Here is a 17,434-nt window from a genome sequence, read left to right on the forward strand (position 1 = left end):
GGCCACATCTAGATCTATGTCACAACATACCAACATATGATCAGACATACCATTCACGTCCAGAGTATTCGAATTCCGCACCTCAACATCCGAGCTTACACAGATTATATCGATGAGGGATTCAGAAGTAGAAGTGATTCGAGTTGGATTTTTCACAATTTGACATAAATCGAAATTGGGAATGAGCGAGCAAAATAGTTCAGCATATCTGGAATAGGGGGCTAACAAGTTGATGTTAATGTCACCCACTAACATCACCACTGAAGTTTCTAAATAAACACGTTCCAGAATTTCCCCTAAATCTTGCACGACGTTTTCAACATTTGTTCCTGGCGGACGATAAACAACACCGACGGCAATTTTTTGTTTGTTCATATCCACAATCAACCAGAGCTGCTCCAGTCCACTAGGAGAAGTAGAAGAGTAATATATTTTGTATTTGTAGAGGTGTTTCAAGAAAAAACACACTCCACCTCCTCTTCCGTCTCGGTCCAATCGTACTAGACTATAATTAGGAATTGTAAAGAAGTTGTCAGCGGTACCAGGCGTAATCTAAGTTTCTGTAACCCCAATCAGAGAAATATTATTTTCTATAACACAATCTTTGAATGTGTCGAAACAATTGTTTAAGGAGCGAATATTTAAGTCACCTATTTTGCATTCTACTTTTTTGACACAGCGATAGTAGGAATGCCATGGACATATTTTATATAAAGATTATCCTCGCCCTTTTGTTTGCGTTCATTCATTTCTGAAATTACTTTTTTCAAGTGTTCACGTTGCATTATTGTTTTATCGGTGCTGATTTGAACATTAATATTCAAGACTTTTAGTTTGTACTTGTTTTTCAGGATGCAGTTGACGTCTTCTCTATTGTTCATAACGACTTTAAGTGGAGAGATATTACTACCTTCCTTTCGTCCTATTCTGAATGTTTTTATTCTATCAGTATTAATCGAAGGTGCAATAGCCTCTATAATATCAATAGTACTTTTCTTATCTGTCTCTGGATCAACTTGCTGCAATTTATAAATGATAATATTACTCTCTTTATGTTGTCTTTCGGAGATTTCATTGATTATAGTTTCAGTGCACATTGAGTTTTTCCCATTTTTCAGACTTTTTATTTCTTCATGTAATCCTTTGACCAAGGCATTGAGGTCTTTTATTACTTGAGTCAGTTCCTGACAGTTTGCACACTCTGTACGTACAGATATATTTGGATCTCCACCAATGAATTGTCTACAGTCCTCACATTTGTAAAATGTTCCTTGCGTATCGGTAAACAAAGCGAGTGTTGCCTAATATATGAGCAGCTAGGAAAAGCAGATTCATTACTGCTGAACCCCGCATTACCGTGACAATCCTTTCCACGACAAGAAGGCGCCCCGTATTTCTAAAGTTCCATACATCTTTCCGGGACAGATATACACATACCCGGATGAAGGCATCTTCAAGAATGTGCATTCTTTGTAGGCAGCCCAGGTCTGAAGACAAAAAAATTCTAATTGTTCATCAACAGTTGTTATGACAAAGAACAAAATGATTTCCAATGTAGGAGATTTAGCATAGACTTTCAGTTTTTCTGTAGATTTTCGAAAGCAAATAGCTGTTCCTTTATTCATCGACTTAATTTTACTAATTAACCGTAAAAGGTGTCATGTCACGTGACTAATTGGTCTACAAAAAATTCGATGAAGATCAGTGACTGGAAAAGGAAAATGTTATTGTATTCTAAGTGTACTATGACGATGTAATAATAAATATTCGATTGAACGTTTCGTGTCAACATGTCAACCATCAACTTTTTTCTTAACGGACATGTCTTTTTCATCACAGATATTAATAAACTGATATATTTACAATCCAATGGTATATCACATTCGATATTTTCAAAGCGTTTCATTCGAAATAACCACCATCATCAGTGACAAAAATCAAAGAGAAAAACAATTTACGTTAATCATGAACGTTTGGGAAGAATGAAAAAAATACGGTAAATCGAAGCTACATGGCAATTTACATTAAATGCTCGAATTGACGACCTCTTTGTTGAATGCACATAAGTTGTCGGTCCAGACAATTTCTGTGGCAGTTTTCTAGCATAATGAGGTGTTATACTAATACATGCATCTTTTATTTTCAGTATAATATGGTCGAAATCTGTACTTGGTGTTGGAAAAACTTTATTCTTCTTCTGTCCCCAGGCAAAAAATCTAAAGAAATAAGATTTGGGGATCAAGCTGGTCATTTAATAATGCTGTATTATGGGGAGGAACGCCGTCCTGTTGAGAATATTGTATTTCATGGCGGATATTTAGTGACATCAGTAGCCATCGAATTGATTGAACAGAAAATTAAGATAAATTTCACCATTTGAATGATTATTGTAAAAGAAAGGGCCAAGGATATTTGTTCCCACGATTCACAACCAAACATTCTATATGGATATCTATAATGGATATTTCTGTTAAACCAATCATTGTTGGTGAATTTTGATTCGTCCGTCCATATTATACTTTTACAAATATTTCCAACTTCCCTATTCTTAACCACTTCGCAAATCGTACTCTTCTTCCATAATCTCTTTAATTGAGGTGATGAACTTTGCGTATTATGTAGCATTTATATTTGCTCTTGTTCAAAATAGTTCTGGTAGATTTTTCCGAAATTACCAATTCGTGGGCAATTTCTCATAATTTCTTGATCAGCATAATTTTTTACTGGTCAATCCTAAATTAAAAAAAAGATGTTTTCACTGTGAACTATTTGTGGAACTATTTTCTTACCCATAATATTTGTTTCATTCCTCACACTTCCAATAACCACACATTTTCTTGTTTTTTTTTTTCTGCCAAATGCACCCTCCAATTTCTTTCTTATCGTCTAATCATTTGGATGTTGTTTTAGTGTACCTACCTGTCGAATTTATTGGGTTGTCTGAATTATTTTTTGAAGAAATTGAAACAATTTTCAAAAAAATGCATTTGAAATTGTTGTCACTGATGATGGTAGTTATTCCAAAGGAAACACTATAGAAATATCAAATGTGGATTGTGAATTCATTGCTTTATCAATATCTGTAATAAAAAAGACAGATCCGTATTTAAAAAAACCTAGCGGCCATGCTGACACGAAACGTTTTATCGAATATTGATTATCACATCGTCATAGTACATTCGATTTCAATAACATTTTTTAAAAATTTTTTTGAAATTCTCCGATATAACAATTTCATTCAAAAAAAAACGAAAAACAACATTTTTGGTTTTCCCCGTATGAATCGAAAAGGGCGAGAATCCTAGTGAGTTTTCTTCTACCATTGTATTGTTCCCGATGATAGTTCCTTTTTTTTCCATTTAATCGTCTTCGTATCTGTTACGGTTTAGAATATAGTAATGTGTTCACATGATAAAAGAAACGGCCTGTATATCCAATCCTATAAATAATGTTTCTTTCATGATTTGAGGACGATTGTTGTTCACTGTATATCACCTGGAACGTTCTGGGAGTCGCGCGTTGAAAAGTTTCAACTCCAGAGAATTGTTGTTCGTAAGCTGATACGAAAGATCCCACTCTAACTAATTCTTTATTTGAATATATTCATCATATTCTATAATGATTAAGTATTTTGTAGATTATTATCGAATCAGACATTTTCAAATATTTTTCAGTTAATTTCTCTATCTTTCTTAGATTTCAGATCTAATGACCAACCCAACACAAAAACAATTAAAATTATTCATAAACCTGATTGCTCCAGTCTTCAGTGGCAAACTTCGAAAATAACAAAGACATGACCGATTAAATACTTAGGAATTTTTCTCGGCCAGCACATGAGGTGGGACGAACATGCTAATCACTTGATGAAAAGGGTACGATTGCTAACGAATAAATTTCACAATCTGAGGAATATTGAGTCCAAAAATGAATCAATAACTCTGTATCACAGCTTGGCTGGATCTGTCCTAAGTTACTGCATTGCCGCATATAGCGCATTCAATAATATTCTCGATCCTCTGGAAATTTCTCAGAAATTATTTACAAAAAAAAACGATTTTTAACTACATTACTCTACAACAATACAACGATGATGAATATAAATTCTATATATATTTACAGAAGTATTATTTGGGTATATTTAAACATCGGTGAATTGCAAAAACTAGGAAATGATATAACAAGCCAAAAACTTTCTTTTCAAAAAATTAATCACTACTAAAAATATAACCCCTTCAATTCAAATAAGATTCCTTTTGGCTAGGATTAAATCAAAGGTGAATGAATGACATGACATTACGATGTCATCGATGACATAAGCAGATCAAGCTTATTCCGTGACATTAAAAAATCGTAATTCATGAATGAACTGTGTGTATTTTCTGTAATGTTATCCAATTTTGTACTGAAGAGCCTTGGGGCAAGTGTCTTAAGGCGAAACATCGGTGTATACCAGTGAGGGTGACAGTGTTCCATGTAAGTGCTTTATTACTATTTATTTAAAGTAGAACTCATGTGAATGATATCTGATTTTCATTCTACAACGAATGTTTGAAATAAAAACTGAGTAGAGAAAAATATCTTCTTTATAATGCAGTGTTCATATAGAAGTATTTGTTTCGAAAGAATTTTTTTCTTTCGTGTAATTCAATCTTTATATGAAAGTAGCTGTTTCAGGACGACTTTTTTCAGTTTGTGTCTGAAAGTTACTTCTTTGAATGATCTACACATCCATGTATAGAGTTACTTATTTTAAAATTGATTACTTCTTTCCTTTCCTTGGAAGATTCCCTCATCCCTGTTTTTGTATCAAGATGGAGCCAAAAACTTTTTTCCCAAAAATTCATCACTCCTAAAAATATAACCCCTTCAATTCAAAGGTAGAGTATAGTCACAAAATTACAAATTTCACTTTCCAGGAAACTCATTCCCGAAGATGTATTTTTTTATTATGGCCCAAAATGTTTTAACCTTTTTTCTGGAAACCTGAAAACTATAAATGATATAAGAAAATTCAAAACTGCCCTAAAGAGTTATATACAAAAAAACTCAATCCGTTTTCAAAATGAATACTGTCCACCTTTGCTATCATTCGCCTATCGATGTATTTAAAATTTTAAATATAACTTTTCTTATAGCTTTCCTGTCAACAACTCACTGAAACCACTAGAATTGTATAACCCTTCAATTTTACTCTTTGCATTCATTGAGCGTATCAATTTTATGTATTTGAGATGTACATGATTTATAATCAGGTATATTTCATACCTAGGTGTAACCCATACATTCAGCGAGATAACTCTGGAGTAATATATTTTTTGAAATATTGATATACATTGTATTATTGTATTGTATTATGTACAAGTATGTATTAAATGGATGGATAAATAAAATGAAATGAAATGAATTCCATATAGTAGATCGCAATCCTTCAATCTCATTTACGATTTTTTCTCCCTTCTTATACAGATTACATTTTCGCTCGGGTGATTTTTGATGAAAAAAATTTCCAAAGCAATGATGAAGTTCCATTCGAAGAATTCTGACAGATAGTTAATTCCATGTCGACTCATTGATCATAGCAAAAACCGTTTTGGTATATAACAGATTAATACACTCAATGCACACTAATTGCGATCAGGAATGATTAACGAAAGAGAAAAAGTGGAACGTCTGTTCTCTCAATCAGCTACATCTGAAAAATTATTGTGATATTTCAGTCGTCTTCAGAACGAAAATCAAATTTCAAAATTGCTATCGCTCATAAACTCAATTTCTTTTGGTGCAGTTCACCAGTATTAGTTGAAACGTTTTTTTTATCAACCCCCAACCTTGACATCAAACCGGAGTTTATTTTGCCACAGAAATTCTGAAATAAATCGGGTCACTATATTTTATATGGATATTTCAGACTTAATTATGAATGTTAGAAATCTACTGCATATTTTTTCATTGAGTGTAACTTAAAAGAGCTGTTATATTGGTTGGAGGAGGAAAGCAAATAAATAATCTAATGAATCGGGCCGGTACAGTTCGTATTTCGGACATGTGAATAGGATGTGATTTATATCTGCTAAAAAAATTTGTCCTAGGAGCATAGTGGGTTTACATCAATACCTACGAGTATTTTTGACAAATGTGCAGAAAACTTAACATGGCTCATTTTCATATGTGTAATGGTAGTGCCGTAGAACCTTGAAAATTTGAAGTTTTCTATGTGGGGATACTTTTAGGAAGTATGGGGTGGATTAGTGTATAATGGTTTTTCGATTCTTATCTAATATCTGAAAAATGTGTGTGTGTGTGTGTGGTTTCAAATTTTTTGGCTTTGGGAGAACCAATTAGCCAGACTGTTTTAATAAAAAACTATTTGAAAGTAACATTGAGTAGTAGCTCAAACATAGATTTTTTTTCCTCGTTTTTTGCTTTTTGAATTTTCATTTCTGTTTGTTTTTGTATTTTTTTTCTTTTCTTTTTGTTTTTGCATTTTGATTTAATTTTTTTGTATTTTTTCTTTTTAAATAAGTGTTTTTTCTTGATTTAATATATATTTCTGTTTCTCTTAATTTTTTTTGTTATTTTTTTTATTATTTTATATAGATTTTTTTTTCAATGCGTTTGCACATAATATGATTCAATTTCTGTTTGAATATATTGTTAGTAGTACTATAACTATATTTACAATCAATCATTCATACTTTAATTTTGCATCTTATTAGATGATTGTATAATAATTTGTATATATTTCTGTTGTTTGAAGTTAACATACAATTTAAGTTTATTGGAAAAAGATATTATGAAATTTCAATTCAAAGTAAAGGGTATTTATACTGTGGATGTGGTGCGAACACTCCAACATGATGTGATTGAGATCGCCATAACCTCCACATGAGCATAGAGGATTATCTGTTAATCCAATTTTGAATTTGTAAGCTGGGCAGATAGCGTGATTTGATCGTAAACGGTTTATTGTATTTATGTATTTTCTGTCGCTCTCTTCTTCAAACCATCTCTTTCCAATAATCTTTGGGAAGAGCTGTTTGAAGTTTTTGCCTGTCCGAGATTCACTGAATTGATTTTGCCAAATTTCATTCAAATCTTTCTTGTAAATTCGATTCAAATCGGTATGTGGAATAAAGGTGTGAATGGACTCTTCTCCTGTTTCAGTGGCTTGTTTTGCTAATCTATCTACTACCTCATTTCCTTTTATTCCGGAATGTCCTTTTGTCCAAATTATAGATATCTTCCTATTTTGTGAGAGAATTGATTTATGGGCTCTGGCGATTTCTTTTTCCAATTCAGAAAATAGATTAAGATTTTGTAAATTTTTCAGTCGATCCACGGCACTCTTGCTATCAGTGAATATTATTGAATGAATGCTGTTTTGTGTCAGAATATATTGCATTGCCAAAAGTATGGCTTTCAATTCTGCAGTGTAGATGGATGCTTCATTGGGAAGTATATATATTTCGAAATATTTAGTATTTGAATGATAGAATGCGAAGCCTGTTTTCTCTGATATTTTTGATCCATCTGTGTAGATATAATCTGCATTTGGCCACAGCCTCTTGATTGTTTCTGAAAACTCTCCCTCACAACTTATATTATTTCTTTCCAAATAATGTACTTTAAACATCTTTCCATCTCTCTTTTGCCAAGTTTTCAAGTGACTTTTCAAAAGACAAATTTTGTGTGTATATGCAAATGTCATCTGCATATTGTATTATCTGAGAGTCTGTTTCAATACATTTTTCTAAATCTCTTGTATATAATATATACAGAAGAGGACTCAGAATGCTTCCTTGTGGTATTCCTAAAGGTGTTTTACGAGGAATAGAAATAGTTTCGCCAATTTTCAAATATATTTGTCTTTCTAAAAACAACATAACCAGAAGGTAACATATATTTTTGGTGATTTTGGTTTCTACAAGTTTTCCATAAAGTAATTTCAATTGAACATTATCATAAGCTACTTGAATGTCTAAAAATGCAGCTGTAGTGGTTTTATTTTCCGTAAATCCTATATGAATATCCATAAAGATCTGAGAAACTGCTTCCTGAGTAGATCTGCCTCGTCTAAATCCATATTGAGATGCAGGTAATATTGATGTTCGTTCTAACCAATGTTCCAATCTGTTCTTTATTATTCTTTCGAAAGTTTTCAATATACAAGAAGCAAGAGAGATGGGTCGATAAGAATTTTCATCATTTTTAGTTCTTCCTTGTTTATAAATCGGCAGAATCAAGTAGTCTTTCCATTCATGAGGAATAGGTATTTCATTATTCAATATTTGATTGAAAATGTCTAGAATGGATTTTTTGTGTAGTTCCGTCATGTGGAATAGCATGGAGTATGAAATATTGTCCTTGCCTGGGGCAATGTTATGTGTGTGTTCCAAAGCCTTATTCAATTCCCACATTTCAATGTTTCTCGATAGATGGCTATGTTCATGATTACGTTGATTTACTTGCGTTGTAAGGAACATCTGATTAACTGAGTCGGGAGCTATTTTATTATGAAATTTTTCTAGCCATTCCTCTTCAGGATCTATTAGAGATACGTTACCCATTCTTCTATTCTTAAATCTGTTTACACGTTACCAGATGTCTCTCATAGGTATTGTTCTATTAAGACCTTCACAATAAGCTTGCCAGCTACTTCTTTTGCTCTGGTTCAAAATTTGTTTCGAAATTGCATCTGCTTTTTTATATTCCAATAGATTCAACTGATTGGTATTGTGTTTGAAGCGAATGTATGCTTCTCTCCTGTTAGTTACTGCTGCATCACATTCCTCATTCCACCATAGTTTTGGAGTATGTGGAGAGGTCTTTCTAGAACTTTTATTTTTTGGTATAGACTGCGAAGTGGCAAAATTAATAATTTCTACAAGCCGATGATAATAAGGAGCAGGTTCTATTGAATCAAGCGTATCTCGATATTGGGACCAATTGGCTTTTTTTAAATTCCATATTTTATGATTTTTTTCCTCAGATATATTTTGTGAGTAGAGACTCTCGATAATTATTGGAAGATGATCTGAACCATGGGGATCATCAAGTGTCTCCCAACGAAATAAGTCACTTATGTCAGAGGAGCATATCGTCACATCTATGGCAATACATCTTCGACTTGTAGCAAGGGTCTTGGATCCATCATTTAAATAGATTAAATTACTACTTTCAATAGCATCTAGTAGATTTTTCCATATGTGTCGTCAAATTCATTACCCCAGGCCACGTGATGTCTATTAAAATCTCCTGCTATGAAACAAGGTTTTGGATTATCATTAAAAAATTTAACCCATTCTTGACTACTAATGTATGTTTGGGGTTTAAAGTAAAGTGAAACTAAATGGAGTTTGTTATGGTTGGGTAAAATGTTTGCTGACACAGCTATGGCTGATATATTATTGGAGTTATTTACATTTATTTCTTTATATTTTATTTTTGTTTTAGTTAATGTGGCTACTCCTCCTTTACCATCGTTTCTGTCTTTCCGTATACAATTAAATCCCGCGAATTTATAGTATGTTTGTGGTTTGAACCATGTTTCTGAAAGTAAGGCAAATGAAATTTGGTTTTGAGCAAGAAGATATTCTAAATTTCCTTTATTTGCAATCGCAGAACGACAATTCCATTGACAAATTTTTATATGATTCATTGGGGCTGCGAATTTGATGAAACATTTACATTTAACTGCTTACTGATTATATTTACAAGGTCTGATGGGTAACTAATTCTAAAATAATATTAGTAAGATTAGGAATTTCCTCAATGTTTGAGCTATTTTGATTTATGTTTCGCAAATATGCAGTTTTTTTTTAAATTCCCCCTTCTTCATTGTGTGTTGATATAGGTTGTATTATATTTTTGTGTGCTTCGTATATAGGATCTGGACTGGATGGTCTCAAGCGTTTTGCAGGAGTTCCCTGTTCATGTAATTTGTGAGATTTATGCGAGTGAGGTGTTTGTTGAGCATTCTGAAATTGATTTGGAGTAAAGGATTGTTTAATAACTGATCTTTGATGGGATGTATTAGGTTGTAATGCGGAATTCTCCTGTTGGTTTGAGTTATTCAATATGCTAGCATATGATGATTTTGGAACTTTTTGACATGCGTCATGGTAATTTATATTGAGGTTTGACATTGCTTGTTTGATTTGTTTTTGCCTTTTGAATTCCGGACATATTTTCATATTTGTACTTAAGTGAGATCCACCGCAGTTGAAATATTTTGGATCGGGATTAGAATTTTGACAGTCTGAAGAACTGTGCTGTTCGCCACATTGAATGCAGCGTGGTTTACTCTTACATTGTGTTCCTAAGTACCCATATCGAAAACAGTTAAAGCATAATAACACTTTTTGAATGTAGGGTTCAACTTCAATTCTCACTCTATTAATTGAAATATGTTTTGGAAGTACCTGACTTCTAAAAGTAATTATACACAATTTTGTAGCAACATATTCTGTTTTATCGTCTTTTGTAATTTTTTTATTCATTCGTCTAACATTCTCGACTTGAAAATTGCAATGCATATCAAATGGTTTGATTTTGTTTTTAATATATTCTTCCGAAAAAACGGTATCTATATCCCTAATAACCCCTTGCCGTACGACAATGAATCTGGGAACATATAATTCCAAATTATTATTTTTCAAACTAGATGAATTTTTTTGATCAATAAGATAATTTGCTGATTTGTAATCTTTCATTTTCATTCTGATTCTGTTTCTTCCTATCGAGTCTAAGCTAATAATCTTATTATCCACTTCAGGAAAATTTGAAAGAATTATATCACCTACCTTTACAGCATTGATTCTTCCATGAAAGTCATCGCTATTATTCTTCACATAAATTTGATATGGTCCTGTATCCGACATACTGTACCTATCAATCGATTGTTTTGGTATGTTTTCATTACCTATTTTTTGTTGGTTTTCGTCGAGAGGTTCTAATCCGCTTTTTCTATTCGAATGATTGTTTTGTGTTGTTGTTATGATTCACACTCTCTACAAATTATTGAATGATTCATTTTATTTTTTGTTCACAGTTACATATATACTTTGTTAAAGCTATCCTGTGGGTGTTGTACCTGTTTGGGCAATAAATAAATGTGATAAATATAATTCATCAGTATAAAATACACAATATAGGCTTTGCGAAAAAAATATTCAATGGGTTCAATTTTTTTCAACTCTATGTATCTGCACAATGGATACAATGTAGTTACAGTGTCAATTTTCAAAAATGAAAATAAATTAAAATGAATTCAGAATGTATCATGAGTCATCTATTTCTTTTACAAAATATGTTGAATATTTTTTCTGCTCTAGATTGTTGCACATTAAACCACAATGAAAGTATATCTACGATATTTTCCATCAGTTATCTTTTTGAATTCTGTTTGGAAAAACTCCCTTTGATTGCAACTGTCATTACCTTTCTTGACTTTGTTTTTAATTTTCTGATAACACCATTTCCTGATATCGTTCAAAATCCCGCAATTTCGCAACCGATGCGGAATTTTATCTATTTTATCACATTTCAAACATGACTTGAAGTCACTAATTGCATGTCTGGCAGTTTCTGAACCCACCGCATATATTTCGTTTGTGGCTTAGTTCACTACGGATCTCTACTTTAATGAAAGCTTGAAGTTTTCAATGGCTCTCTATACCGTACTCCACCTTATATTTGAAAATTCAGTTTCTATTGGAGGTTCAGTATGAACATTTTCAGAATTAGTTTTCTTTGCTCTATCAATTCGAATAATGACGATTTTTATCCGAACTGATCGTTTTTTTTTATTCACAAATTCATCAACAAAATATTTTTGTTCAAGTTTTATTATAGTATTATTCATTTGTCATATTTGATTTTCACTTGCTCACCATGTTTATCGTTGAGTTCAATCAGTGCTTCTTAATGGAAATCCATTAGTAATTTTCATCAAGTAATGGGTCAGTCCATTTTCAATTTGAAATTAATAGAATTTCTATGCTCTATAGCTATTCTGATTTCGAAATGTGATTCAATTTTTTCAATTTCAATTCTGTTTGTAGTTTGTGTATGTCATATTTGAAATAAATAATGATTTACTTCCTGAAACAACATTTCTTCAATTTCCAATACTCCCATCCATGCTGTAGCAGTCTAGGCCTGGTATTCATTTTCGAGTGAACTGAATATACTGAGTGATCAGAAAAGGCGTCTTTTGACGAAATCCAAAAACAAACCTTCCTATACTATCCTTCTATCGAAAGTAAGAAAGTCGCAATGAAAATATCTGATGCAGATCAACGTTGATCCCAGGAGATTCAGTTTCTGTATTACATTTATCAAATGTGTACTGTCTGTTCTCGTCAATTATATTAATATTTATTTCCTTCACAGGCTATTTCTTTTTGTATACATATTGTTATTACGTTTGAATTAATGTTGAGTAACTGTTGTGGAGGATTGGGAACAAATACTTAGGGGAATGGATCACAAACTCCTAGCTGTTCACTCTTCTGCTCTCACTAAACATGTCATCTAGCTGATCATCATTTTGTTCCGATACATTCACCATTACCGGAATTTGTTTCAGGTTATTTTGCTCATTCAACACTATCAGTTTTATGAGAGTTTGGTTCTTCTGCATTCTTTACAATTTTTTGAGGGTCAGTTGTACTAGTTTTCTTCCATGGACTGATTTATCGCAGATGATTCAACTTTTCTCTCAAATTTCATATGTGACTGACGAAGTTATTCCTTCAATAGTAACATAAGAAGATTTCAATTATTTCATGGAAATTACCATCGATCTAACCCTGCTCTGAATATTATCACGTACTTTTTCTTAAACACATACTAATTCAGCTTCACCATATTGACCAAGACGTTCTAATAACCTATTCTTCCTCTGCAAAACTATATATTTCATGATCATGTTCCACGTCATTATACAGTGTCATCCCCAAAGTATGCACCATATGGGAAACTTATTTATTAAGGGTTTTTCGACAGAAAGTTATTCTTGATAAAAGTTTGTGCATCCCCTAAAACTAAACATGCACCAACGAAATACAGTACAACACACGTAATATACGAGTAGCCTTCAAATTGTTGATTTTGTGACAGCAGTAAAGTACTCTTATTTTGAAAAATATCGGGAAATGTTATTCAAAAAAGTTGTTCAGCATCGAAAAATACATCTAGATTCGAAGTCATGCCCATCTAAGGGAGATTTTATTTTTTCCATTTTTTTTTTAAATGGGACTACGAAAAATTTTTTTTTGCTAAAACGATAAATACACAGCATCCTATATACGACGGTTCATTCCAATATCCTGTTATATTACAAAATACACAACTGTCGTGTTATCCACGGTAAATTTTTTTGAAAAGTAAATTAATTTTCAAAGTTTTTGGTGCAAAGTTATTTTAATTTTTTGTTATCACCGAAAATTACTCAAAATTATACAGTATCGTAACAAAAACTCAATATTCAATAATATCAAATCACAAAAGATTGAAATAAAATAGGTATTTTCGAAAAACTCATTGATTTCCTGGAGATTTTCTTGTCCAAGATAAGTGTTTTAAGTTGAATCTCAGAAAATCAATGAGTTTGTTCCGAAATACCTATTCAATTTTGATGCTGTGTGATTTGATATCATTGAATATCAAGTTCTTGTTACAATACTGTATAATTTTGAGTAATTTTCGGTGTTGACAAAAATAAAAATAACTTCGCACCAAAAACTTTGAAAATTATTTTACTTTACAATTGACCGTGGTTAACACCATAGTTGTGTAATTTGTAATATTACAGGCTTCCAAAATGAACTGTCGTATCCATGATTATCGTTTAAGCAAATTTTTTTTTCGTAGTCCCCATTTAAAAAAAAATGGGTGAAAAAATAAAACTCCACTGAGATGGCCAGGACTTCAAATCTCGATGTATTTTTCAATGCTGAACAACTTTCTGAATAACATTTCCCGAGATTTTTCAAAATAACATGAAAAATAGAGAAAAAGATCCTGAAAATATGAGCGATAGCACATTCGATTCGAAATCACCTCTAGAAAAATGTTTTTGGAGGATTTTGGTGCAGGTAAAAATTGCGATTGTTATTAACAAAATGAGATGAAAAAAAATGGTATTTAGTTTTTCGTTAATAATTCAAAAAATATTATTATTTGAGCAATTTTGAAAAAAGCTCGTTGAAGAGGAGAAAATTTCCCATAAAAATATCCCGACTCCCGAAACTATATCTGCATTATTTATAATTTTAATTTTAATTATTTATACGTTTTATTCCATTATTCATACCAATGGAAATTGGGAAAAAATTTGTTAGTTGATAATTGAATAACTTTTTGGAAAATGGTGATGAAACTTTTTTTTTCTACGGGACTCGATTCATTCAAGTGTTAAGAAGATACTAGATTTTTTTGAAATTTTTAAAATGACATAAAAATTATTTCTTTTGATAAATTCTCTTTAGCGGGAGCGCGCGCTTGCCGTAACAGCCGCACGGAACCCTATATTCAACGTCAAATTAAAATTATAAATAATGGAGATAGTTTCGAGAGTTGGGACTTTTTTATGGGAAATTTCCTCCTCTTCAACGGGCTTTTCTCAAAATTGCTCAATTTATAATTTTGTTTGAGTAATTAACGAAAAACTGAATACCATTTTTTTTAATCTTATTTTGTTTATAACAATTGCAATTTTTTACCTGCACCAAAATCCACCAACAACATTTTTCTAGAGGTGATTTCGAATTGAATGAGCTATCGCTCATATTTTTAGGACCTTTATCTCTATTTTTCATGTTTTTGTAACATACAACACCATTCACCTATTTACTCGTTGTAGATACGAGAGATGAGCTAACTACATGAGAAACGATAAAATTTGTAAGCAAATTATGTATGCCACACAACTTTTACTTCCATTATCATTATTGATTTCACTTTGGAAACTACTTCGCCTTCGACAATCAATCTAGTATTTTCATAAAATAACAGATATTTTTTACAAAAATACTTACACTTTAAGGATTTTTCAACAATTCCGAAATATATAACAAAATATTCTGTAGAAATTCTATGAAATATCAGGCTAAGAATTTTTCATTTTTCTAAAGGTTTGCATCTTCACCTTAACACAAAAGACTATCTGAATTTGGATCTCAATCTTTGGTACCTTTTCTCAAACATATCTCGTCATAATTCACAAAATCATATTCATTTTGTTTCTTCAGTCTCATTATTCATACGACGAATCCGACATAATCCGAGATTTTATGCAACGATGTAACGATACAACGAAGAAATCAGATACTCACCATATTTGTTGTTCATTGTAGACCTCCAAAAGTTTCCATGGAAAACATTTTCCATCTCTAACAATAGTTATTTGTGTTTGCGATACAAGTATCAATGAACTGATGAGGATTTCATTAGCTCGGATTTTCATTGTCTAATGTTATATGAAATGATTTGAAATCCCCTAGAACAAATTCAAAAGAAAAATTTAAAAGTATGGCTCAAAATAACAATTATATATGACTGATGACTGTCATCAGTCATCACCCGAAGACGATTATGGATACTAACAATCGAAACGTCGTGTAGTAACTTGGCTTGGTACCTATCTCTTAATTTATTTTTTTTTTTGTTCTATTCAATACTTGAATTTTATTTCAATGTAATTTCATTTCAGGGTTTTTCTGTTGTTTTGCTCAATATAATTCTTATTTTGGGTTATTATTTTTAATTTTTCATTTGTATTGGTTCTTCAAGGGATTTCAAATCATATTATACATTATATCAGGCAACGAAAGTCCGAACTAATGAAATTCATCATGAAACATTGTCAAGGACGTTATTCGTGCAATACTATGAAATTAGGTAAACTTCTATCAAACTCCTGTTGACTAGGTAACTTATTAAAAATACAAGTACTTACTTGGTATTCTTCAAAAGTGGCAATGTAGCTAGTGTAAACGTTACTGAGTCCTGCAATAATGACCTTTACATCAGTGGGCCCACCATTTTCTGAAATTGTTTGCGAGACTAGGTTCCTCAATCGACGACCAGACATGGTTGTGAATTCGCCAGGAACAGCGGCAATGGCAACATTTCCTATCATCGCTAGTTGAGTAGACACAACGGAGGGTTGCCATTCGTAGGGTAAAGTGATCTGAAATAATGAAAATATTTCAGATTGAAAGAAATACAATATATAGGTCATATAGAAGTATCTTTTACTCGTCAGCACGAAAATCCCGTCTGAAAATCCTCGAATCCTTACTCTGTACAGGAAGCACACCCTATACATACATCGATATTCTCTAACAATCAAGAAAATAATTATGAGAATTGACCAAAAATTACTTGGCCAGTTAGAATTTGGAGCAAACTATTACGAGACAACTTGACCATGAAATTCCCCAGCGTTCTTCCACGAACCTGCGAAATTGCACTTCGAAAACTGGAACAACCTAAAATTCCGTTTGAAGTCACGAAATATAATATGAACGATTGTATTACTGTTATGATGTAAACAACATTTTTTTGAAATACTATCCGAATATGAAAGTGCGAAAAACATTCAGACGGACGGCTCCAAAACTGAAGGAGGCAGCCAGTTTTGGTCGCTTCCTAAAAGTTCTCAAGCATATTCACTGCTGAATTATATGCCATCTGGCAAGCTTTGAGGTACTTCGAATCAGTCGAACAAAATACTGTTATAATATGCACAGACTCATTGAGCTCTTTGCGTTTTGTCAGAAGATCCACTTGTCCTATAATTGAACAACTGGATAACAGAAAGCGAAAAAAAAACATACTCCATTTGGTCATCGGCATATGTTAATAACGCAGTCAGTCAAGCAGCAATACGATTCAGTGACCTCGGAAGAATAGTGGACAGCGAAATTAAACCTAATTGGCAATTAGAATGGAATATTAATAATGTGAAATTCAAATCTATCAAACTCAAAGTAGACAAAACCACAGAGTAGAACGGAGACACCTAATGCATCATAATGTACGAGATAGAAATCGTAATACACATAAATTTACTCCATCATAACGTCAAACGATAGAAATCGCAATTGATCATATAGTACAAGATAGAAACGTACAGCGGCATAATGTACAGTTTCATAACGTAATTCATCACAATATACTTCATCATAACGTACTTTTTCATAACGCTAACGCATCATAATATCATTCGATCATAAACACAATGCATCATAACAGCAATGCATCATAACATCAAACGATCATAATCGTAATCGATAGAAACCGTAATAACGTACTTCATCATAACGTAAAACATCATAACGTAATGTATCATAACGTACTTTGTCGTAACCTATAGTTCATGCGCTTGCTTATACTACGTGGGAATAATGGCGGAAGTTGAAGT

At 32.2% G+C, this 17,434-nt stretch overlaps 1 protein-coding gene across 3 annotated transcripts in view; it reads right to left on the bottom strand.

The window, feature by feature from the left end:
- LOC111507386 (neutral ceramidase) overlaps positions 1–17,434 on the bottom strand; it is a 394,484-nt gene that overhangs the window by 144,338 nt on the left and 232,712 nt on the right. For all 3 annotated transcript variants that reach the window (XM_074172969.1, XM_074172968.1, XM_074172967.1), the window contains one exon: positions 15,965–16,198. In XM_074172969.1, coding sequence (XP_074029070.1) covers positions 15,965–16,198 — 234 coding nt within the window. The remainder of the gene's footprint in view (positions 1–15,964; positions 16,199–17,434) is intronic.

Source organism: Leptinotarsa decemlineata, unplaced genomic scaffold (genome assembly GCF_025532065.1).
Source record: "Leptinotarsa decemlineata unplaced genomic scaffold, Ldec_3_MD MMD2_tig00000199_RagTag_RagTag, whole genome shotgun sequence".
NCBI classification, from domain to species: Eukaryota; Metazoa; Arthropoda; class Insecta; order Coleoptera; family Chrysomelidae; genus Leptinotarsa; species Leptinotarsa decemlineata.